At 45.7% G+C, this 25612-nt stretch overlaps 2 protein-coding genes across 2 annotated transcripts; both read left to right on the plus strand.

The window, feature by feature from the left end:
- Positions 1-537: 537 nt before the first annotated feature.
- Positions 538-13881, plus strand: POGLUT1 (protein O-glucosyltransferase 1). The gene is made up of 10 exons (XM_057410493.1): positions 538-676; positions 2928-3071; positions 3511-3646; positions 6118-6239; positions 7827-7886; positions 8902-9001; positions 9679-9737; positions 11808-11975; positions 12949-13005; positions 13633-13881. The coding sequence occupies exons 1-10, from the start codon at positions 555-557 to the stop codon at positions 13787-13789; spliced, it is 1125 nt and encodes a 374-aa protein (XP_057266476.1). The 5' UTR covers positions 538-554; the 3' UTR covers positions 13790-13881.
- Positions 13882-16525: 2644 nt separating this feature from the next.
- On the plus strand, positions 16526-23558 carry TIMMDC1 (translocase of inner mitochondrial membrane domain containing 1). The gene is made up of 7 exons (XM_057410498.1): positions 16526-16630; positions 16756-16921; positions 18133-18221; positions 20302-20369; positions 21220-21298; positions 22644-22754; positions 23318-23558. Exons 1-7 carry the CDS (start codon positions 16536-16538, stop codon positions 23403-23405), a joined length of 696 nt encoding a protein of 231 aa, XP_057266481.1. The 5' UTR covers positions 16526-16535; the 3' UTR covers positions 23406-23558.
- The last annotated feature ends 2054 nt before the right edge of the window (positions 23559-25612 follow it).

Genomic DNA, 25612 nt, shown 5'->3' on the forward strand with positions numbered 1-25612 from the left:
TGGTGAGGGCGTCATCACCCACTGACCGCGCTGTCCCTCCGGTGGCGGGTCGCGCATGCGCAGTAGAGCCGAGGTGGCGGCGGCGGCGACGGCGACATGCGGCGGCAGGCGTTGGCGTTATGGGTGCTGCTGTGGTGGCTGGATCCCGCAGGTGAGCGGGGTACGACGCTCCTCGCCTTGCCCAGGCGGGAGGGTGTTGCGAGCGATGGGGAACGGGATGCGGCTTCGCTGCATGAGGGGCGGGTTGATGGTCCGGACGGAAGCGGCGAGTCCTGTGAGGGAGTGTCACCACAGACAGCACCCCGCGGTGGCCGCCTGGGGTGGAAAGGAAGCCGGGAAGAGCGGGCCGCCTAAACCACTCCTCCGTCCCTGGACCCTTTCAGTGGCGGGTCCTCTTTTCCCCTCCTTGCTTTAAGCATCCCCTGGTTGGGCTGCCGGGACTGGAACAGTGCTAGCGTGTTTTGGGAGACCCTGGTGCATCGCTATTTCCAACTGGACCAGGAATGTTGTTCAGCTCCCGCTAGTTGTTTTGGTAGTGTAAGGGATGGATTGCTATGACTTTTCCTTCCTCTATGTGTGTTTTAGATGCCAAATGGAAAAAAATAACGGACCAAATTAAGAAAGCTGTGGAAGTCTATAAGCCATGTGTAAAGGAGAATTGCAGCTGCCACCAAAGGTGAGAGAGCAGTTTCCTTTTGCCTGCAGAGGCCTCTGGCCATGAGAGGAAATACCGTTGCTAGCACTGATGGTTGGGAATCAGGTTGAGAATGTTTGGGCTTTAAGGTTGCAGCCATCATAGAATCAGCTAGGTTAGAAAAGACCTTTAAGATCATTGTCCTGGGTTCACCTATGACTGGTATAGCTGAACCCAGGACAACCATCAAGTCCAGCTGTTAACCCAGGACTCCCAAGACACTGCTAAGCCATGTCACTAAGGGTGAATGCTTCCAGGGACGGTGAGTCCACCACTGCCCTGGGCAGCCTGTTCCTGATCACCCTTTTGGTGCAGAATTTTTTTCTAATATCCAGTCCAACCTTCCTCTGGCACAGCTTGAGGCCGTTTCCTCTTGTCCTCTCACTTGATACTTGGGAGCAGAGACCAGCCCCCTTCTGTCTCCATCCTCCTGTCAGGCGGTTGTAGAGAGTGATAAGGTCCTCCTGAGCCTTGTCTTCTCCAGACTAAATCCCCCCTGGTCCCTCAGCCATTCCCCATCCCACTTGTGCTCCAGGCTGTGCACCAGCTCTGTTTCCCTTCTCTGGCACTGCTCCAGCACCTCAGTGTCTCTCTTGTAGTGAGGGGCCCAGAACTGAATACAGATTTCAAGGTGCAGCTTCACCAGTGCAGGGTGGCAGTCACTGCCCTGGCCCTGCTGCCAGACTATTGCAGATACAGGCCAGGATGCTGTTGGTTTTCTTGGCTGCCTGCGTCCAAGCTACTCATGTTCAGCACCATCAGTCAGCACCCCCAGGTTCTTTTCCACTGAGCAGCTTTCCAGCCACTTGTCCCCAAGCCTGGAGTGTTTCATGATGGTGGTGCTTGCAAGGAGGAAGTTATTAATGGCACTGTGTGAAACAGATTGACCTCCCTAGTTCCAGTAGAAGGTATGTCCATCTGCAAACTGATCACACTCCTTATTGTCCTCTGAGGTTGTACATACACATTGACCATGGACTGTTCAGCATTTCATATATGATCATGCGATAAACTGTGCACATAGCTGGTGATATTTATATCTTAACAATCCACTTCTGCCTATTCACTCAGTGCAGTGTTGCTAGCAAGTCTTTCGTGTGAGCTTTTAAAAGCTACCTTTCAGTTGTCACTTAGGCTACAATGACATTGATGGTTCATAAAATTGCAACTTTCTTCCTGATCTCAAACTCATTACATCTGCATCCCTACCAGACTGCTTATCCTTTGGTCAGCCCATCTGCACAATGGCAAGTCTTTATGTAGTTTTACTGGTTTCCACCTCATTACAAAATAGTAGAATCCTGGAGGTTGGAGGGAACATCTTGAGATTGTCAAGTCCATCCATCTGCTCAAGCAGGGCTGCCAGGACTGTGGCCAGTCAAGCTTGAATAACTCATAGAATAGGAACTATCTGTGCAAACAGAGAGAAACAGTCTCTCTAGGCAACCTCTTCCTGTGTTTGACCACACTTACAGTGGGATCACCCCAATAGTGCTAAATTAAACTAAGGCACTGAGTCAGTGTCTACCAAAAAGTGGGGAGAATGTCTCCATGGCTGTTACAATCTGACAGTGTTTGTTAAATTCTCCAAGCAATTTGATCTTAGACCTTTAGACTAAGTTTATAGAAGCTGCTTCCTCCTGTATTGTCTTCTATTCACTAGGTTTATGTTTTCACAGTGTTCCTGGAGATCACTGATGACGTGCGGACATGCTACATAGGCCTGTCCTGGGCTGGCTTTCACTGCCCCCAGCAGTATTGGGTGATTCTCTTCTTTGCAACTAGACTCTTCCGTTCTATTTTAATGTCTAAACAGCATGACATTGTGTGAGGAATTTGGTCTTGGCCCATTGTTCATGGAAGGCCAGAGCACAAACTTTGCAATTCAAAGGTTAAGTGAGCTGAAGACTTTTACCCATAACCTGCCAGGGTATGTAAGATCCTTTCTAGGAGAGGAACTGGAGTTGTCCATTTTGATTTAGCCTCAGAGTCTTGTGTTAGGCTTTCTGTTTGGGCAAACAGCACATAGTCAAAGAGTGAAGGTTGGACTTTTGATGGAGTAACAGCTCTTCCAAGTGACTTAAATCAGATTCTCTGTTATGCCACATATAGCAGCACTCCTGGAAGATACTGACAGCTTGTTTTAGCTAGAAGTCTGTTCTGTATACTGCAGTAATTTAATGCACAGTATCCTTCTTATTGTACATAATAATGGCTGGTTGTTTTGTTTCAGTGTCTGGAAGCAGGACCTGGCTCCTTTTCAAGGTGGCATTTCCAAGGAAATAATGTCAGATGTGGTGAGCCGGAAGCTTGGGACACACTACCAGATCATTAAGAACAAACTGTACCGTGAGCAGGACTGCTTGTTCCCTGCAAGGTAAGTGATGTGCAGAAGATATTGTCACCCTAGCTGGGTCACAGCACTTCTTTCCAATGCTGCCAAGTTGAAAGTCATTGAGTACAATTATATTTCAGAAGTCTGAATTCCTTATCAGAACAGAAACCTAGAAAATGTTTGAGGCTTAAGTGTAGCAAGAGGTATGTGTCATTGTGGCACTTCAGTGTACAAAGGGCTGGTTGGTTGTAGGATCCCAGAGGAAGCTGCAGATCAGGCCAGATTTACCAGAATGGGTTGTTTCATTCGTGTCTGTACTGCACTGGGGCTTAGATGCTGCTAGAGGCAGTTCCCAGCCTGCATCATGGTATGGCTTAGGCTTGCCATCTCCTTTGCTCCTATTCAGAGGGAAAGGCCTACAAGAGACTGTAGGATTCTGCCTTCTACTTATAGCTCTTTCCCATATGGCATTTCTCTACAGATGCAGTGGAGTTGAGCACTTCCTTCTGGAGATCATCAACCGCCTCCCTGACATGGAAATGGTGATCAATGTGCGAGACTACCCCCAGGTCCCCACATGGATGAAACCCATTATCCCAGTCTTCTCCTTCAGTAAGGTGTGTACATCTTTAAAAGCTGAGCATTTCTGAGTCATGCATGTTCTCCTTTCTCTTGGAAACCTACTTTTGAGGATGGTTCCCACAGATTTTGTGTGTGTCAAAATTGCCTGCTCTTTATGTTTGCTTTTGCTTCCAGTTTTCTGGCAGGCAGGTTTGCAGATTTATTGATAGAACAGTTTTTACCTCATTAGCTTCTCTTCCAGGTCAAAAATTGTACGTCTGCCACAGTGGAATGATGCACAGCTGGATGGGATATGTGCCAGCATTGCTGTCATTTGCTGCAGTGCCCCTGTTAAAATTGTAACTGCAGTTTATTAGCGTTGTTGAGGCTTTTTTGATCATCAGTCAGCTATCATCCAGTTCATCTCATTTAATGTGAATATTTTAGTCCTCTCTTTTCTGGTACCACAGATAAGTGTTTCCGATTTTCTTCTCAGTAGTATTCTTGCCTCCTGTGAGCCCTTTTCCCCTGGATATTGTTTTCCATCTGCAGACATGCACACATGCCCAGAGGTGCATACATTTGCTCTCTGCTTCTCTGTTCCACACTCGAGAGCCCTCCCATATGTTTTCCCACTTCTCCCATTATTAAACCTGACTGTAGCATAGTGTCTCATCCTTTCCAACAAAATACTGTTACACTTCAAGCTTCAGCTAATCTTGCTATGCTTTAGTGTATGCCCAATGTGCCCAAATCCTGCACCCTCACTGCCTAACTCTGATCATGATCCTGGTCATAGCTGAAGCCCAGCAGAAAGTAAGATGCAGAAAGAGGCAGTAAACCATTTGGTCTTGCTAGTTCAGGCCCTATTCTGTTTCTGCTAACTTGTAGTGTCTTACTCTGAACCCAGGTTTTCAGCTCATGCAGTCTGAACCGTAATAGGATCTATACCTGTTGGCTAGTCCCCAGCTATCAAACTCTCTGGATTTTCAGAGCAGCATTGCAAGAACTGTCATTCAATAACCATGTTTGTTGCCAAATGTAGTAGTAAGCCAGTAAGCTGTCTTGACCCTTGCATAGCCTTAACTCTAGCCAGCAGAACCCAAACTGTTGCAGAGCAGGTTGCAGGAGTTCAATCTCTGCAGCTGTATTCATCATCCTGCCCTTGGGCGCCTTGCAGGACCCAGCAAGAAACTGACTTCTCCAGTCATTGTTTTCCAGTATCTGAACTGTAAGCTCAGCCCTGTCCATAACTGAAACCCAGTGACCCAGGCAAAGCTCACATTTAACCATCCCTTGTGAGGAAGGCTCCAGGATGCTGGTACAGGGTGCTTTGTAAGGCTGAAAGCATAAGGGATTGAAGGATTGTCCTACTCTGCGCCTCAGAAGGCCAGCCCTGGGGTGGTGGTGGAGCTGTTATGATTTCTTATCAATGCCTGTTTATGCCAAGACTGAGAAGGAGCAGATCATACAAGCACACACTCATTTCACTTGGAAGGGATCTCAAGAGGTCACCCTGACCCTCAAAGCAGGACCAGCTAGATCTGGGTGCTGTGGGCTACATCCTGGATACAGGGTGTCCCCAGACAGTGTTTGACCTCTGTCAGAGTGAAAACATGTTCCCAATATCTAATTAGAATTTCCTTTCCTGAAATCAAAGCTTGTTGCCTCTCATTCTGTCTCTGCACTTCTGAAAGGAGTCTGATCTATCTTATCTGAATTCTTCCATTAGGAGACAGCATTTAGATTCCTCCAAGCCTCCTCTTGTCTGCATGAACAAACCCATTCCTCAGCCCCTGTTACTATGTCATGTGCACCAACCTGCTGACTATGTTGGAGGCCTTGGAACCTCTCCAGTATCTCCAGGTGACAGGTAGATGGATAATTATATAGGAAGTTCATTATTAGTGCAAGGAAGCAACCTATAGTTTGGTTTCATGAAAGGGCTGAGTCTTACTTAAGTGCTGGTCTCTCCCCTCTGGTTATATGGGGATTTAAGCATCCAAATAGGAGTGAGGAAATGAAATTCTTATGTGAGTTGGGTATTTGTTACAGTGAAGTAAGTGAGCTCTAGGAAGGCTGGAATGAATGGAAGTGTGGGAAACCTAAATGTCAAAGTGTAAGTGATTCTGTGTCTGAGGAAATAATAATGCTTCTTAACTTCTTTTTAGTAGAAAACATTTGTAGCTACACATAGGCACAAATCTTCAGAAAAATGAATGGAGCTCAGGTCTTCTGCTATTTACTCATCAGCTATGTCACAGACCTTTTTTGTTATTTTCTAGTGTGAAGGTCCCATGTTGTCACGCAGCCTTTCTAACATCACTGAAACATTTCATTACTAGGCTTTATTCCAAAGAACCCCAGTAGCACCATGGTGACAGCAAAGCTCTCATGGCTGCTCATGGAATGGTAATGGAGAAAGCAAGCAGAACTCCCAGAAGTGACATTCATTACTGGTGGGCTCAGTGAGTAAACTTGAAGTAGATATTACCCTTATTCTTACATTACTCTTCTTTTTCTTAAGACACCTGATTACAATGATATAATGTATCCTGCCTGGACATTTTGGGAAGGAGGACCAGCTGTTTGGCCAATTTACCCGACAGGTTTAGGGCGCTGGGACCTCATGAGAGAGGACCTCAGAAGGTAGGTTTTGGAAGTGATTATGTGTGTGTGGAGGTTTAATGGAAGACAAATGCACAGTAAAATCCACCAACCACTAGGCAGCGTCGGGCCAATGTAGAAATCTAAGACCATAGGTCTGTTGGCCTGTGATCTATCTGTTTGCTTCTCATTAACTATGTACAGCCTAGCTACTGTATAGGAATTCTCCTTGGAAACCTTGGATGATGTATCTAGAAGTTATAATGAGCTTTTCTGTTTCCAACACTTGAGTCAGAAATGCAGAGGACAAAATAATACCCATTCTTCATGCTGTCAGGGCCAGATTACTATCATTTTTGCTGGGATAGAGATTGTCAATAACATAGCAGTTATCTTTTGCCTGCAGACATCTCCCCTGGCATATGGAAATGTTTTCCTTCGTTTCCAACTACTTCTGTAGAAGCTGTGTTTTTTTCACTGCAGGGATGATCCGGGATGTTTGTGTAAGCTTCTGGAAGGGTAAAGGAAAGCCTTCTTTATATCTGGTTTTACTTGAGTGTCATTGTGCAATAGAGAAACCTGGAATCATTCCCAAGAATCAAGAGTCATTACTGGGCTGAATCAAGAGTCATTACTGGGCTGAGAGTAAGACAGAAGATGTTTTTGACTGGGAGTCTTTCTTTTGGCAGGATTTTTGACTGTTAGCAGAATAAGGGGCTGTTTCCCATGGAGAGTGACAAAGTGTTCAACAGCGAGGGAACATAGATACATTATAAGAAAACCACCTTTATGTCAATCACCTGACACAATGTCAAGATTGAGTGTTTCTTTCTTCAAAATCTGATGATCTATGGGACTAATGATAGCTGAAGCCTAATGTGATGTAATACAATGAAGGTCCAAAGCATTTACTTATCTTTGCTTTCTTAGTGAGCCCCACTTGTGTCACTGGGTTATAAGTAGTGCAAAGGTTGATCAGTTTGGGGATCAGGACCTAGATGTCAAGCCAGGTGCAACAGAAAAGTACCACAAAGAGTTCCCCAGAGGGAGGCAGGTGACGGCACTGACAGAAGTAAAACTTGTGAACAGCTGTTTTGAAGGACTTGCGTAGATGTAAAATGAAAGTTATTTGGGAAGACAATGAACCCCTGTGTTTTAAATGCAAAACATGAGGCAGGGTTGGTTGTTTGGTGGTTGTTCTTTGCTTGGGTTTTCCAATTGGGAAATGAGTGAAATTGGGAACTAGTTAGAAACTCTCTAGTCATTTTGCAGTATCCATATTCAGTGAAGTACAGAAAAAGAGAGCAACAGTACAAAATGTGGATTCAAATCTGAGGTAAATTTTAATGCCCTAAGTTTAAGGTTTGGTGAGGGGATTGTGTGCAATTCACTGTTTTGGCTAAGGGGTGTACTGAAAAGTATCCTGTATCATGTTGCCTTAAACACAATATTCATAGGAAAATGTGTTCTGTTGGACCTGGCTGAGAGGTTTTTCTACTCTAATGAAGAAAGTGACTTCCATTGAAAAACAAAGAATAATATAAAGAGATTATGCTGTAACAACTGATGAGAGTGCTGTTTCCTGGTTATGTTAAATCATTCATTGCCGTGTATAAACAATATTTTCAGATCTGCAGAAAAATGGCCATGGATGAAAAAAATCTCTAAAGGATATTTCCGAGGATCCAGGTGAGCACATTTTCCTGTAGCAGGAGATTCTACTGACACATGCTGTGACAGCTGTGTGCAGAAATTTCTGTATCTCAAAGACCTAAACAAGTGTAAACCAGGATATAGTTTCTTTTTAAAGCAAGGAAAGTGAAACATTCGGTACAGCAGCATTTCACCGTTAATGATTCTCGATCAGAATTGCCATTTGCAACCAGTTTATTATGAAAGTCTAATATTGGAAACAGAAGCTGTGATGAATTTGGTATGTTATTCCTTAATGAGTAAAACTGTCACACTAGGAAACAACTTGTTTTGTTCTATGAAGGGAACTGCAGATGCATGATGCACATTTAAAGATTCTATGTTGATGTGCATGCTGCTTGCTGTTCTGAAGACTTTTATTTGCTATGCAGGTGCTTGACACTGAATCAGAAGTACTCTTGTTTTAAGTTACCTGAGTGGTGGGGGGCAAGAGAGTAGATTATTTTTGCCCTTCCTCCAGTGACAGTTTGGAAACAATGTTAAACCCAGTTCTTTGTTTCTCCCCCATCCCCAGTAGGGAAGGATCTGATAGATACCAGGTAGGCTCAGGAGGTGATGAGCAGCAAGTCTCAGGGGTGTCATAACCTTGTTTATCAGTGGTGTTTTAAATCACTGTTGGCATTGAAGATGCTTAGCATCTCTTAACTCCTTCCCAAGTCAGAGAAAGCTGAAGTATTTGGCACCTATCAGGGTAAAGCCTGAAGAAAACATCATCTCTGCTGGTTTGGCTTGGGAATTGCTCAAATAATGCTATTAAATATTTAGTAAGCGAGATAAAAAAACATGGCCTCAAATCACCTCAGGATACATAATTCCTTCTCTTCTGCTAATGCCCTTGGACAGAAGTACACCATATGGTAGGAACTTAATAATGTTTTTTGGGCACATAGAGAGGTCAGCCACATGAAGAGGCAGGGTCTTGAGCCCTGTAGTTTGTTACCTATGTTGGATCATGTGGGTAGACCATACTGATGGCATTTTTTTTTCGCAGAACGAGCCCTGAGAGAGATCCGCTCATTTTGCTGTCCCGAGAAAACCCAGAACTCGTTGATGCTGAGTACACCAAAAACCAGGCTTGGAAATCTGAAAAGGTGTGTGGATGCTGTCTGTCTCATGAGTGTGAAGGCCAGAAAGGGTAGCAGTGCAAGATGGCTTTGATGATTGGGAAGTATCTTCTGGGGTCTGTGGGTGATCCTTTAGTGTGGAGGAGGCTTGTAGTTCCCTTCATGGCCACACCTCTGAAGGATGAAAGGAAGGTGTCTCTAGGGCCTGTGAGACCAAATGTTTGTCTTCCATCTATGCTTTTTCTTCAAGGAAAGAAAACCTTAAACCTTTTTCTGTAATCTCAGTTTCCCGTTTTTTTTTGTTGATAACTTTCTGATAACTACTACTGCTAAACCTTTAGTTCTATACTTAGTTTACAGTCCAGCTCTCTCCAGACAATCTTGGCTAATCCAGTTATACTTGGCTTCACATAGTCCTTTGTCCCAAGCTGTTTTCCTCTCTGTAGTTGCCAACTAAACATTATCATTTAATGTGTTTGTGCTGTCATTTGCTTACAGGCTGTGTGTAATTTACTGAGCTCTTTGTCTTGTTTGAAGGGCTGGGAATTCTTAATAATACTTCTAAGAACCCACCAGAGAAGGTTTTCTCAGAAGTAGGAATAGAGGGCTTTGAGATCTCAGCTTTGTTTCTAACTGAGAATGAAAACAAATATGAAATCACCACATAAAACTTACCAATCTTTTAAAATTCTCTTTATTTTAAGGATACATTAGGAAAGCCTGCTGCAAAGGAAATTCCCCTGGTTGATCACTGCAAATACAAGTAAGAGCTTTGATTAGTAAGTTGTTCAAGGGCTGCAGGTTATGTCTTTCCTTGTATGGTGTAAAGTCTCATTTTATTTTAAGGTCTAATTCCAGCAACCAGCTCCATGCACATAAGGAAGCCTGTGAACAGACATAAGGCAGTTGAAAATTTGGGAGATGAGCATGGCCTCTTTCAGTGTCAGCTTTCCCCTGTCAGGTCAGGAGAAATAAACTGCTTTGGGGAAAGAAAAGGTCTTAGATCACTAATAAGCAAATAGATATTTTTTTAATCAAAAAGGCTTTCTATCATTTTTTCTTTACATTCCTGTACCAAGTAGTGTGTCCTGAATAATTTTTTACAGTCGTAGCATTGCTGTCTTCAAAGACATAGGGAACTAAGGAATCATGTCTTCATGTGCATACTGAGGTAAACACTGCCACTGGACGTGTATAGTAAAAGAGAACCTGAAATATGATTGAGCAGATATAGTATTGACTCATATTTTGTATGTTGTTTGAGAGAATGTGGGTTTTGATTTACAAAGATTTTTAGTTTCTAACTGCTTTAGGGAGGGGGTTTTGGTGTAATATTCTTGTGGGTTTCTGTGTAAAAATATAAGCTCAGTGTATATGCACTCATATGTGTGATGTTTTGCTGCTTGTTTTGCTTTAAAACTACCTAATTACAATTCTGCCAGATAGAATCTGCTGATAGAACTCAGTCATTTGGCTGGATCTGTGTTTTTGTGCAAATGTGATTGACTTGCCTCATTTCATATTCACTAGACTGTTGCCCAGATTTCTCCCTTCTGTTGTTGCACATAGGCGTCCCATTTCTGCTGCCTCCTAAGACTCTCATACAGTGCAGGCTGAGGCATTCTCACACACTTTTGTCTGGTAGGGTCAGCATGAACTCCTTGCTGCTTCCTGTGGTGCAGGTGCTACAGCAGGCTGTCTGAGAGCAGTGCTCAGTGACTTGGCTGAGGTCGTGGATGGTGGGAGCTGTGTCTGGAACTGGACAGACCGCTTCCAGACCGCTGTTTGTGTTAAATCTCTACGTGTATTTGTTGATTTCCTCATGCTGGCCTAGAGCTCCCAGGTAATACAAAGAACACAATATCAGTTCAGATTTACTCATTGTCATTTGCTGCTGAACTAAATTTAGCTATAATTCCTATCTCACTCAATATACATATAATATAGAAGCCCCATTTCACCCAAAATAGCTTCATTAAAAGAAGCATTCCCTTTCCCCAGCTCAAAATGTTTGACTTCAAAGATCAGTTATATATGAACTGAGGGGTTTTACTCTCAGGAAAAACAGCTCTCTATGTAATTGGAAAAACATGGTTTTAAAAAAGAAAGCAAGTAAACAACCAACCATCCGTCTGAGATAACAGTTTGCTAAGAGAAATCCTCCCCACTCAAGCCCACTTTACTGATTTGGCAGAAAAATACTGAAAACCAAATTGTGGAGTCTTTGTTATCTGCAAAGTCCGTCTGTTGTGTGCTAGCCTCTTTAACCTCCTAGGGTTGCATTCCCAAGTTAATATGAAACAATCAGATTCAGATTAAAGCAAAATCCTAGAGAAAAAACAAAAACCAAACCCCCAGCTGAGATAGATGTGGCAAAGCAGAGCAATGAACAGAAAAGCTCACTGCAAGATGAGAGAATTGTGAAAAAGCTCCTTGCGGTTGACAGTCTCTGAAGCTGTAGAGTCACAGGATCAGCGTCCGTGTTGAGATCTTCTATGCTTTGCCAGCAGCTGTCCATGAGGTTTCCTTTGGTTTGGCACAGGCAGGTAGAGCCTCACACCTTGATTTTCTCCCTCAATTTTAACAGGCAACAGAAGCTCACCTACAACATCCTTATTTTCAGCTCACCTTTCCTGTGAGTAGCTTCAAATAAACTTTTTCTCTTTGTTTTAGTGGCCGGTGCACAACTCTGGTGTGTGAGGGAGATCCCCTTGCTCCCAGTGGCTGCCTGTGAAGGAAGGTTGGCTACTGCTCAGAGCCCAGTTTCTCAGTGAATTTCCTCACAAAGCATTAGGTGTAACCAAGGACCTTCTCTTTGCTTCTCCTTTTAAAGGTATCTGTTCAATTTCCGGGGAGTGGCTGCCAGTTTCCGGTTGAAACACCTTTTCTTATGTGGTTCACTTGTCTTTCACGTTGGAGAAGAGTGGTTGGAATTCTTTTATCCGCAGCTGAAGCCTTGGGTCCACTACATCCCAGTCAGATCGGACCTATCTGATGTCAGGTGTGAGACTCCAAGCATGCTCAGTGGAGCATTGCATGCCACAGGAAAATGCTCCTGTGTTTGGGAAGGTGGTTTGGTTTGCATTGCTCTAGGAAGTGCCCCCAATCCTAGGCATCTGACAAAGGCTCTTAGAGCTCGTGTTCTTTTCTCTGTATTACTGCCACAAAAGAATCCTTTGCTCATATTCCTTGGATAGTAATGGTTTTACTGGAGTATGTAGGTCAGTCACCCTCACTGAACCAGCAGGTACTAGGCACTTAATGTGCAAGTGTGGCCTGCAGAGCAGATAGAGGGGAAGAGGAACTTAACTCCAGGCTAGAAATGCTCCCAGATTCCACCATGCCATCCAGAACAGAAGTGGAACAAATGAGAAGGGCAATTTTCTTCTGTGCTCTGAAATGATGAGCACCAGTCCCTTGCTCGGCTGTAGATCCTTAATTATAGAATCAACTAGGTTGGAAAAGACCTTTTAAGATCATCAAGTCAGATTGTTACCCCAAGGTAACAGTGGTGACTGCCAAGGCCACCACTAACTAATGTCCCTGAGGGCCACATCTGCATGGGGATGGTGACCCCACCACTGCCCTGGGCAGCCTGTTCCAATGGCTGAGCACCCTTTGGGGAAGGAATTGTTCCTCATCTCCACCTGAACTCTGTCCTCTGGTGCAGCTTGAGGCCGTTTCCTCTTGTCCCATCCCTTGTTCCTTGGGAGCAGAGACCAGCCCCGTCCTGTCTCCATCCTCCTGTCAGGCAGTTGTAGAGAGCGATAAGATCCCCACTGAGCCTTCTCTTCTGCAGACTAAACCCCCCCATTTCCTTCAAGTCATTCCTCATAAGACTTGTGCTCCAGTCCCTTCACAAGCTCCGGTGCTCTTCTATGGACTCGCTGTCATCCTCCACAGTAGTTTAGCTAAGGGACAGTGTTCTCCCCTGAGCAAGTTGTTTCATAGCTGTTTTGTTGGTCTTCATTTAGGGAGCTGTTGCAGTTTGTAAAGGAGAATGATGCCATAGCACAAGAAATTTCAGACAGGTAAGCTGTGTGTCCTGCCTCTCAGGCAGTCTTCTTCCAAACCATTTGCTTATGCAGCATTTGAAGCGCCTATCAAAGCACCTATCAAAGACAACCTGATATTAAAAGACTGAGCATAATTGATCTGCAGTAACAGCAGAAGGGTTGGAGAAGGTGTAACAAGCAGGGGGAACCAGGGAACAAGATTATCTGCTTTAGTCCTTGTTTCAGATGTGACCCATGTCAGAAACCCCACTGAAAGCTCTCAGAGGTTGGGAGCTTTCATTCAGGAAGGAGGTGAGCTGACCCCTGGGAACCGTGGCCGCATTGTATCATTGTGTGTGTAGGCTGGCAGTAACTGGCTTCTGAAGCAGCATGCTTTGGTGCTGCTCAGGCTGTATCTGATACGTGAAATCTGACAGTTATTATCCCAGATAACAAATACCATCTTCAGGGTGACAAAAGCACTGCAACTGTTAGAGCTGCAAGTGCAAGTGAAGATTGTGAAATTAAAATAGACGGGACAGAGCAGTGTATGTTGTTTCTCATTTAAAATACAGAGGAGTGAAAGCTGATATACATATAAAACAAAACCAAAGACTTGTAGGAGCTGGTAATTGGTTCTGACTGTGCCTTGTGTATCTCTAGGGGACGCCAGTTCATCACAGAGCACTTGCAGATGGAGGATGTCTCCTGCTACTGGGAGCGTCTGCTTTCTGAATATTCCCAAGCCTTGACTTATGAAGTGAAAAAGAAGAAGAGCTACAGTGAGATTGCTCCTGAACGGTGGAAAACAGAACTGTAGAGACTTCTCTGTTTCTTCTTTTTTTCCAGGCTTCTTCAACTCAGACTGATCTCTCTGGAAATCTGAAGATCAGTGTATCTTCTTTCTTGTTCTCTCAGACTTCTTTACCCTAGAACTGCAGAGAGCAGCAGTAGGCTGCTGAAATCACTCCTATATGGTGGGACCCAGTTGTACTGTTGCTGTAAGATTGTTTAGTACAATGTTGGATGATGATAGCTATTGAATGGGGTGGTTATGGTCAGGCCTGGAAGACGATTCTTAGCATTTGGGACTTAGTTACTTACCTGCCTCAGAATGATCCTAAAGCCCATGCAGTCATGAGAAATCTTTCTGTGAATTTTACTGGACTTTTTACCAAGTCCTCTGTACTTGTGGGCAAGGCAACAACTGTCAGTGACATTCAATCAGGAGATACCTGCCCCTGTGTTTGGCAAGCAGTCAATGTTTTCTCACCCGTGAGGGTATTAATACTCAGGCTATTAGGTGTTCTCTGACAAAAGCAGGTACTGGGATTTGGATTCACCTTTTTATGTAGCTTAGAGCTTAATGTTTATATCAGGTTTTAGAGGTGGTTTAGAGGTTGATGGTGTCGTGATTTAAACCTAGCTGATAACTCAGCAGCACACAGCTGTTTGCTCACTCTCCCCGTTCTTCCCGCCCCTCTCTGGGCACAATGGGGAGGAGAATTGAAATAATGTAAACCCCACGGGTTGGGATAAAAACAGTCCAATAACTGAAGTATAACATAAAAGGGAAATAAGGGGAGAGAATATAAAACTAAAAAGAGATAGAAAAAACAATGAACGCAAGTGATGCACAATACAATCAGTCACCAGCTGCTGACCAATACCCAGCCCGTCCCAAGCAGCAATTGGTCTGTTCTGGGTGACTCCCTCCAGTTTCTATCCTGGGCATGATGGTATGGAATACCCCTTTGGCTAGTTTGGGTCAGGTATCCTGGCTCTGCTTCCTCTCCACTTCCTGTGCTCCTTGTCACTGGCAGAGCATGAGACTGAAAAGTCCTTGGTCAGGGTAAGCGCTATTTAGCAGCAACTAAACCATCGGTGTGTTACCAGTATTGCTCTTGGACTAAAGCCAAAACAACAGCACTGCACCAGCTACTAGGAAAGAGAAAGATAACTTGCAGCTGAGCCCAGGACAGATGGCAAGGCTTTGACATGCCATTGAAGGGATGAGTGGTCCTTGGACAGTTAAACTACCTACCTCACAGGGGAGCAGACAGTGATGTTGATGTTACACAGTGCTGAGCCTGAGTAGCACTGTCAGGTGTCTGGCAACTGAGATAAAGATGGTTTATCCTCCCAACAGATGAGCTGGGTGCCCAAACAGCCATGCAGAACTGAGCCCCTTGAACAAGCTCCCACTGGTTGGCTGGCCTTAAGGTCAGCATCCAAGGACCCTGAAGAACCCAGAGAAAGGATATGCAGAGGTGAATTCAGCTCTTCTTTTTTTCCAGGTGTTCACAGATTCTCTCCTCTGATCCCTTCTGCAATCTTTCTAGGGTTGCTTTTGGTTGGGTTTTTTGGAGGCTGGTAGCAAACCTGCTCACTTCAGTATCTGTTTTTCTTCCCCACAGCTGTTTCCCTCCTTTTCTCCTCTCCTTCAGTCTGGTTGAAGCAATGTCTCCAGTCACACAGTGGCAGCTACTCCTCACAACTCATTTTGAGTTCAGTCATATATTGCTTGCATGTACTGTATTTATGCCCACTGCAGGCTGCTCAGCCAGAGGGAGTGTAGTCTCTGAGATTCTCTGCAGCCCCTGAGTTGAAGGGCCTGGGAGGAAGCAGCATCTTCTCTGGCATCCAGGCAGGTGCTTGGAAGAGCATGGGATTGCAGGAGGGCCGCTGCCTCCCAGGTGAGCACCCTTGATAAAGTGGCCTCAAGGCTCAGGAAGCAGCATGCTAATAAAAGAGAGGGACTGCCACAGCTCACAGCTTCCTCTGCTGTCAGTTTGGATCAGGGGAGAAGAAAACACTACAAGAAACAGTAATGCCAAGCACACCTGCACAGGTATGTGCTCACACAGCGAGAAGCCTCGCAGCACTGCCGGGCCCCAGTGCAGGGATTTAACTGCTCCAGTGCTGGTTCATCAGGGGTCAGGATACTAGGATGGCCTGGTTTCTGGGGGAGAGAACTGTGCAAGAGTGGAAAGGGCTTTCTGGGTTTGTATTTTTAGTCACTGGAGAGACAGAATCACAGAATACCAGGTTGGAAGGGACATCGAAGATCATCTGGTCCAACGTTTCTAGGCAAAGAATCACTTCCCTGGGGAGATTTTTCCAGACAGCATTCTGAAATGGTTATGTGTGATATTTTTAGTCCTTTTTTAATGAAATGCTTTTGGAATAAAAGTTTTGTTGGATACATCATTACTTTATCGCAATTCCAATTAAGTGTCTGGGTAAGCCCTGTCTGTTTCATCAGCAAGGGTGCAATGTGTCTGGTTTTGCCTGTCACAGTAATGTTTGGGGGTGTCTCTGCTTCCAGTATCGGGTCGCGGTGGTTGAAAGCTTCACCTGGTCGATCTCCTCTGCACCGAGGAATTTCCAGCCAGCTTCCTTTATTTTGCGTTGCCCAACCCGCCCTGCCCCGCCACTTTGAGCACGAAGACCCTCGTTTCTACCTGGGGGGAAGCCAGGAGGGCTCGTCCGTGCCGCTCCGCGCTGCGCGCCGCCGGGGGGCAGGGGGCGCTGCTGCTGCTGCCGCCGCCGCCGCCGAGAGGGCGATGGCGGACGGGCCTGGCGATCCGCCGCTTTTCAGCAGCCCCGCGCCGCCGCCGGAGACGGGCTGGGAGCGGCTCCGCGAGCTCTGGCGGCGAGAGTGAGGCCTGCGCCCGGCCGGGGGAGGGGAGGGGAAGGGAAGGGAGGGCAGGGCGGGTGGAGGGTGCCCGCGGCCCTGGGGCTGGCGTTGTCCCCCCTCAGCCGTGCCCTTCCGTTCCCTTGCAGCGAGCGGCAGGAGTATCCGGAGGAAACCATCAACATCATCAAGTCGGCCTTCGTCGCAGGGCTCGCAGGCTGGGTGTACGGGGGGCTGCCCGCCTTTTACCAGGGCCGCAAGGCCTTCATCGACAGGAGCCACGGCGAGCTCTTCCAGAACCGCGCCGATGCGGTGGTACGAGCCCATTCGCGACAGCGGGAGCCCCGCTCTGAGTTGGGAGATAACACGGGGGGCCGGGCGGCGGGGGCCGGGGCTGCGGCTGCGGTGGGACGGGAGCCGCGGGGCAGAGGCCACACATATCGCATGGTTCGGTATGTGCGAGTGTGCCCGGGCCGGCTCGTGTGTCACTCACGTCCTGCGCGGTTACCGCCGCAGAAACTGTCCTTGGGTACAGCAAGCGTTGTTAGCAATGCGTACCGGTCTGTTCAGTGGCCAGTGACATGTCCTGAGAAGGCTTTTAGATTATATTACACATTGGCAAAAGACTTCACAGTGTCAGGCTGGTGGTGTCCCCTTAGTAACGTGAGTTATTTTAAGACCGTTTAGAGTACTCTTAGCTTACAGCTGTACCCCACAACAGAGGTCACAACTTGTGACATTTTACAGGTGAATTTGAATGTTTAAGGGTTTGTCATTCAGTTCAGGGGCTGTCTGCCTGGAGAAAACCCCTTAAAATCTGCTATCATTCACTGATTCACTGTCCATCATTCACTGATTTAGATTCAGCCCCTGATGTAGTGGCTGCAAAGTACCGGTGCCCAGCTTCACTCTGTGCTTGCACTGGCGCTCATGTATGTGCACTGAGGCTGAGTACTTGCACTGCATACACCAGAAGAGAGATTTTATTTTCTTTCGTGCTATTAAGTGAAATATTTTCAATTTTTATGAAGCTGCTGTTTATCCTTTAAAAAAGCCAAACTTTTGAGTGCCAGTGCTGAACTGCAGAGCTTAATGGTCTCTTAACATTTAAATTAGGTGGCTATCACTTACTTATTGTGGTTATTTTTTATTAATGGTTATTATTTATGAATACCTGTGAACCAGTAATAATGAAGAACCAGTTTCTAGTTTGTCCCTGCTTCCTCCTTCTCTGCTACTCTCTTGTACTGCCCTCATAAAGCTCTCCCTGTCCCCACAGGTGTGTTTCAACACCAGCATTAGAAAGACCAGTTGATGTTACAAACTGGATTTAATTCATGATTTTCCTGTTGGTGGCTGGGCCTCTTCCTCTGAAGGTGACTGACCTGAGCACTATGGATCGGGGTATCACTCCCAAGTGATGTCATTCCCACAGCCCGTAGCATATACCCCAGGTCGCAGCAGGCTGGTGGTGCAGGCAGGGAGGAGGAGGGCTGTGATCTGTAACCTGTCTTCTCTCCCTGCAGCAAGCTGCGCATCGTGCTGGCCTTAGGAGCTTCATTCGCTATGGCTGGCGCTGGAGCTGGCGAGTGGCCACTTTTGTGACACTATTCAAGTAAGTGTTTCCCAGCAGTGATGGTGGGAGAAGAGCTGCCTTATGCTTGAGCGCCAGTGGCAAGGAGCCCTTCGTGCCAGCAGTGCTTGCGGCTACTTGAGAGACCTGTGGTTGATGGAGGCACAAAGCATTGTGCTAGCAGTGAATCTGAGTGATAAGGTGTGAATATGAAGAGACTTTAACCTTTTATAATTACCCCAGAATTTAGATCTTCTAGTGAGCCAACACAAAACCTGAAACTGGAGAAGCACTGTTCCTTATGTGCGACCCATGCTGTTATTGACTTGAATACTGTTCTTTTATAGCAGCCTTCCAGTACCTAAAGGGGGCCTACAAGAAATCTGGAGAGGGGCTTTTTACAAGGGCAGGTAGTGACAGGACAAGGGGGAACGGCTTTAAACTGAAAGAGGGGAGATTTAGATTAAATATAAGAGAGAAGCTCTTCCCTATGAGGGCAGTGAGGCGCTGGCACCGGTTGCCGAGAGAAGCTGTGGCTGCCCCATCCCTGGCAGTGTTCAAGCCCAGGTTGGATGGGGCTTGGAGCAACCTGCGCTAGCGGAAGGTGTCCTGGTCCATGGCAGGGGAGTTGGAACTGGTTGAGCTTTAAGGTCACTTCAACCCGAATCACTGTGATCCTTCCCTGTGCTTGATGGCTTCTTTCTGCTTTTGCTTCATCTCTTTTCACAGTACTTTGACTGTTGCTGGAAAAGCTTTCTATCCCACTCTAATTTTTCTCCTTTTTGTGATGTCTTATTACTCCAAATCTTTACACACTAGCATTACTCACAATTCTCTGTTCTTGTCCTCAAATGCCTGTTATCATCTTGTTATTAAGCAGTCACTGAACATCAGACCTACCAGTTGTCTGTACTGCTTTAGGCCTTCAGATTTTCCCTACTCACACAACCAACACAGAGCTTGTGTTCTTCCCTGATTTTCCCCCTCAGATGTTTTAGTGCATTTCTGACAATATAACATCAAAATAAGCATGCTTTTCAGAGTAAAGCCCTTTTAAACTAGGAATATCTCCTTCCCTGACCAAAATAGTAAATTTATGTGTAGTCCTAAACCTGCATTGCCTATATCTGCATTGTTTAAATTCCCCTTCTGCTTTTAAGATACCAGCAGTATTGACTAGCATTGGGTTATATTTCCATCTCCCCAGTTTTCTTGTTCCTTTCTGAATTTATCACTCTATCCCTCTTGGTTTCTTTGACTCCTTTTGGTTGGTATCCGTTCTTTCTCTCCTGGAGCTTCTGCTTTCTTTAGATTTTCCTGGCCTTGGCATGTAACCTCCTCGTCTTCCAGCAGATGTCTCCCCTACAGTCGGCTCCTCGCCCTTGCTCACCACCCCTTTGTAGAAGGCTTTGAAAAGAGATTTGCATCAACTGTTTCTGTAAAGTCCAGGTGGAAGGTTTCATCCTGTAAACTTTGAGTTTCATAAACCGGATGTTTAGTTTTGCCTTGTACAAAGGTGATGCTCCAGCACTGGGGAGGAAGATTGCTGTTGACTGGTAGATGTCATGCAAAGGCTGGCTGAAGTGCTGGGGAGGATGTGGCTGCTGAACTCAGAGCTGTTTTGGGGCTGGTTTTGGAGGAGATTGTGGACCTGCCCTGGTGGGAAATCTCATGCCACAGGAGTAAGTGGCACTGCTGATGTCATGTGTCTGACTTAGCTCTGGTGGTCAGCACTGTCTGTCAAGCAGGATCTGACCGATACGCAGTTTCAGCTTCTGGGCGGAAGGTCCTGCATCAGGACTGACTGATGGGACCTTTTCATGCTCAGTTCCATTTTATCCTTGAATATATGCTGGAAAATAAATCTTCCATTTATGAAAAGAAACAGAAAGAGTATCCCTGCTCCAGCCTGGGAATCCCAGTTTTCCCTGGCCTCTCTAAAGTCACAGAAATTAAGGCAGCTGTGGCTGGTGCCTGTGTGCTCTGGGCAGACGAGCAACTAGGCAGTTAGAGGCAACCTAAGGGTTGGCTTAATGAAATCCAGCTTTATTTCAGGCTGTGTTTTGCTACCTGCCTTTTTCCATGTGCAACTTCTGACTTATTCTGTGCCTTAACTTTGCAGCTTGGTGAGCACCAGTCTGTCTGTGTACCGCAATAAAACCACCATCAGTAATTTTGCTTCAGCAGGAGGTAAGAGTGCTATAACCTTGCTTAGAAGTATTCTCTGTATGAGCGAGGGTCATAAGTGGTAAAACAGAGAGAGAAATCCTCTGGTTTTGAGAGGATCTCCTGGGCTTTGTTTCTTAATCTACTGACTGCCATTGTGCCTTGGCTCTGTAGTTTAGCTGTTGCATGCCTTTATGTGTAACAGAGATACCAGTGCGCTTCTGCAACCATGAGGGAGTTTTGTGGTTAGGAGTTCATCTTCAAAATACTTGCTGGAGTTTTTTGGGTGAAAAGTGCTTGTGTCTGGTAAAGGAAGCGCTTGTGCATAACCTGCACCTATTTAGCAGGGAAAGAATTTCTTAGTTCTATGCTGTAACGGTTCAGTTCACTGTTTATAAAAGCATCCTTTTTGTGCTAAGTTTTGCATGTCCACTTTTGTCAGCAGGGCTCTGGGTAAGTGATCTGCTTGTTCAGTGTTATGGGCTGGATTGCCCTTACTGTTGTATACATCTTTTACTGATCTTTTCTGCCTTACATGGAAGCTACTATTATTAGCTGTTGTTGAACAGAAAAACCAGCAGGGGTAAGGCTCATGCTCCAGTCTGGAGAGAGCTTGGTTTTACTTTCATAGATACCTCTTAACATTTCTTGGGGAGTTTTCTGAAGCAGGAGCTTTGTGCAGTGCTTTAGTGTAGAGACCATGGTGACTCTGTGGCAAGGGTCCCCCCTGCTTGCCACTGCCCTTGGTTTCTGCTCTGTTAAAAGTAGATGTCAGCTCACATGAAGGAGAAATGCAGCAAGCAGCTCCCTCTGTCTGTGTGTGATGGCTGGTGGGGGGCTGCTCGTGGTTTCAGTGGGTTTGTGTTTTCTTTAGCCTTCACAGGAGCCCTTTTCAGAATCCACTTGGGCCTGCAGGGACTGGCAGGAGGCTTTGTGTTTGGAGCGGCATTTGGGTGAGTTGTGGCAGCTGCTGATACACAGTTACTCCTTAAGGGTGTTTGTTGCACAGTGGCTGCACGCACCAAGTGTCAAATCATAGATGAAGCTACAGAAGCTTCCCTGCCTCCCTGGCCTTGAGGGATTTCCCGTATCTCTTGGGATAATTTTGATGACTTTTCTCCCAACATTTACACTGTTTGGGGTTTCTTTTCTTGATTTGTGTTTTGCTGCTTCCTTGGTGATAAGGACTCCATACTCTCAACAGAGCATCGTACTTGCTCCTGTTTGCTTATTAGAGGAGGCACTAACTACTGTTAAATAGGAAACTGTGCAAATGGGTTACAGACATGTCTCCTTCCTTGGCGTGGTTGCTGATGAACCTGGTGATTGTGTGCAGAACCGCTGGATATCTGCTTTTAAGAAATTCTGTTGTCTGTGGGTAAAAGCAGGAGTGTAAAACACAGCTTCTGGGCTCCCTCCTCACCTTCATCAGCAGCTGCTCCTGTAGCAGCCCAGAATCCAGATGGCACACAAGGGGTGTTGGGTGTCATGGTGACGCATTTTGAAGGGGGCACCCTGAGAATTGCTAGCCCCTAGGTTAGGAGTCCATATAAAAATGGTTATTTACAAACCAAGCTCCATCAAAGCCAAAATGTGGAGCACCAGCCATTAGGCAGTGCTGAGGAAGAAGCAGCATGGTTGGGCTGCACAGCCCAAGGCTGTAAGGTGGCACATCTCTTTCTTTGTGCATATATTGCAGTTGCATATCTCCTAAAGCTCCCTGGGGCATGGAGCTTTGAGTTCTGTCACAGGGGCTCTGTCCATCATGACAATGACCTCTTAATTCAGGAGAAGTCTGACTTGTCAAGCAGAACTTGTGAATATTCTCACAAGTGAATTTGAAGATCCTGACTGGACAAGAGAATGAGCTTTATATAGGCTGTTCAGCACCGTCAGCATGGTGTCAGCTGTGGCCATGCCTGGAAGCAGCCTAGGGAGCTTTACCAATGAAAGCACACATACCTCCAGACCTGGGCAAAAGGTGATCAGAGTTTTGACTGTCCAAATTATGGGGTGGGCGATCTACAGAGGTTGTTTGGGTACCTTGAATCCTTCCATCCCTTTGCCCTGTGAGTGCCTGTCAATGGGTAAATTCAGAATCAAAAGCAGTCACAGCTGAAGGCAGGCTGTGTTTGGTGACTGACAGGATGAGTTCCTTAGTCTGTTGTGTGGTGTCAGTACTGGGGAATATTACACACCACTGGTCTGGTGGCTGCCCTGTATGCTCCTTTTGCCCATGCCACTAAGTTATTACTGTTGTGTCTCTGCTGGGTGACTTGTGACTTTCCTGTTTTCTAGGATCCCTGCAGGGGGCCTCTTAATGGTAATGCAGAAGTTTGCTGGTGAGACCTTGGACGAGAAGAGAAACCGTGAGCGCAGGGAGCTGTATGAACAGAAGTTAGCAGAGTGGTAAGGAACAGTTCTGCCTGTCCGAGTCTTTGACTAGAAGAGTGTCAAGGTCTGTGTGGTTCAAACACTTAAGGAAACCATGATAAACAGCTATTCTAGACCTCAGTTCTTCTGCTCTTAGTTTTTGATGTGTGTCACATACCTGTCTGAGAACTGCTGGTTTGGTGTTCCCAGCATCTGGTGTTGCTGCTTTTTTCTTAACAAGGTATTTTGTACAGAATTCATGCCCTGCCACTACCCAGTGACTCTGTATCAGTTCTTCTCTTTTGCAGGGGCTGTGAAGACAAGCAGGACAAGGACCTTGGTATTTCTTTACCAAAATTGAAAGAGGCCAGAACTCTGTTTTTAACTTCATTGCTGCCTTCTTTCCATCCCTGTTAAGGAGAGAAAAGAAGGATCGCTGTACACTTTGGGGAGAAAAGGCTATGACACTGGTTGTGTGACTTACTAACACCCAGGAATAGTGCCAGTTCTAGAAGTTCAAGAGTTGGGATTTTTCAGTAATGCCTTTGTCGGGAAGATACAGGCATAAAATTACTTTGTACTCTCTCTTCTCTCTTTAGGCAATCCAGGCTCAGTGTGACTGAAGTCTTAGGCCAAACAGAAAGTAACGTGGAAGGACCAGAGACAAAGAGAGCAAGAGCTGTCTAGGAACTGTTGAGTCTTCTCCAGATCTCTGTTGTAAGCAGCTACAAAGTATTTTGATTCTGCAAATAGAAGTCTTGAAGGTCTTTTGTGAATGCAGTTACACCTGCTGTGCTTGTGAAAAAGCATTTTGCTGAAAACACAGTTTATGGACTCATATCACTGCACAACAGCATGGAATGGCCAAGAAGGTGGAAATGTAGACTCTGCATAATGCAGCTTTGGCACGGGGTGAGGGCAGCCCCGGAACCTCATTTAGAACCCATTTCCTTGCTGAAAATGTCCAGACCACCAGTGAGGTAGAAATACTCAAGCTAAAGAAGCTGTGAATAGTTTGATTGCTAAAGGTACCCCGATTCCAAAAGGTAATTAGGCTCTGGTGTAAGCTGCTCTTCAGACAGCACCTGAGGACCTTGGTGTCAGAGCACAGCACAGGCAGCACTGGAGTGAGTGGTCCTCATCCTCTTGTCATCCCTGTCCCACAGCTTGACTGAGCCTGGTTTCAGCATCAGCAAATGCTGTCCCGCTGATGGTGGTTTCTTCAGGCTTTTTGCAGAAAAACACATGTGGTTCCTCCAGTATCTGGGGTATTTTGCAGTCAGTGTATGGAGGGTGGAGGAGCTGGGAATGATAGAGAAATACCTTGAAAAAGGCATGTTTTGGGTTCCTCAGTAGAAGTGTGACTGAGAGGGCCACAAGAAGGATGATTTGTTTCTGGTGGTGGTGGTGGTGGAAAATTTAACCAACAAGAAAAAGGCCTCTGATTTCATTTGAAGGTTGGGAATTAGGGGATTACCTTTGGGGAAAGTGTGGTTCAAGACACTTAATAAAGCCATCTAGCAGTGGTGGTTGTGTCCATGAGCTCTTTATGTTAGTACAGCATTTGCACTTGAGAAACATATGAGTAATATCCCTTAAGAAGAGCTCTAGCTGAGATCCCACCCATGAACAGCAATGAAGTCTGGTGGTGGTGTCAGGCATTCCTCTATCCAGGCAGTAGCAAAGACAAGAGCCAGGATACCACTAGCTCTGTTTATTGTTTTGTACCAGAGATGAACTGTTAAGTCATAGCTGTTACCTATGGATAGGGTTGAAGTCAATGGACTAATGGTATGTACCCAGAAGGGCCAGGGTGCCCATTGCCATTTCCATCAAAGCAGAAGTCATAATTTTCATCCTCTTCTTTTGTCAGAGCTTTTTTCCTGTTAAAGGGAATTGGATTCAGGCAAGGGGTTTGGGTCTCCTTCCCCCAGGAAAAGAGTATACTACCAGTATGTTCTGGCTGAATGCTTTTCTCTGTTACTGCTGATTACTGTTGATTGAAGGATGAACAGTCAATTCCACAGAGCATATTCCACCCACCCGAAGCAGATTTTTGGCACAGCTTGCTTCCAGGAAGGTGTTATGTTTTCTGACTTCTGAAATAAGCATTTTATTGTATTTTTTTGTGTAGTGCATCTTTCATTCATTTTCATTGAAGAAACACGTGTTTGGGGGTTGTTATCAACCAGCTCTCAGTTTCCTTTTTCTGCACCTGAGTGAAGGATCTGAATAAACAGAGGTACAGATATGTCATTCCCCCTTCCTGTTTTAAGCTTTGCATGTACTGGTGACAGTAGTGTTATTTTCCTCTGCCTCTCAAAAAACAAAACAGCAGACCTTTCTGAGTCACGTTTTTGCCACTGTGGTTATACAATGATATTTGGTCTTCTCTTTTTCTCTTCTTTTTCTTACCTGTACAGGAGATGACATTTGGCTGTGTCATTGCTCAGTCTTTCTGTAGTACTATTTAGTGGTATGTGATGTGATGGCTAAAGAATACTAATTTTCTTGTGTCTGGCCATTGGTGCATGGGAGGTTAGGGAGGGCCAAGGTGTAGCAGTTGGTGGCTTTTCTCTCCATGTGAGGAAGGAAGGGCTGCTAGATGTCCTTATGCTGCACATTAGCAAGGGGAAGCAGAGACTTCCATCTGCACACTCAAGATTAGCAGCCATTGTTTGTTTGCTCCTTTTCCTGCTGGATTTAATTCCTTGCACTTCCTTGTTTCATGTATTCAAAGTCACTGTCCAAATGGGGAGTGAAGAGTTGGTTCAGAGCTTGTATTTTAAATACAAATGTATTTAAACGGTCCCTCCCCACTGTCTTCCCTCCACCCCAGCAAAAGCATATCACTGACGTTATTGGTCCTCCACTTTCTGAGTAGGTAACAGGAA

Source organism: Pezoporus wallicus, unplaced genomic scaffold (assembly GCF_028554395.1).
Source record: "Pezoporus wallicus isolate ANWC-B61680 ecotype Strahan unplaced genomic scaffold, APGP_CSIRO_Pwel_v1 contig_229, whole genome shotgun sequence".
NCBI lineage: Eukaryota > Metazoa > Chordata > Aves > Psittaciformes > Psittacidae > Pezoporus > Pezoporus wallicus.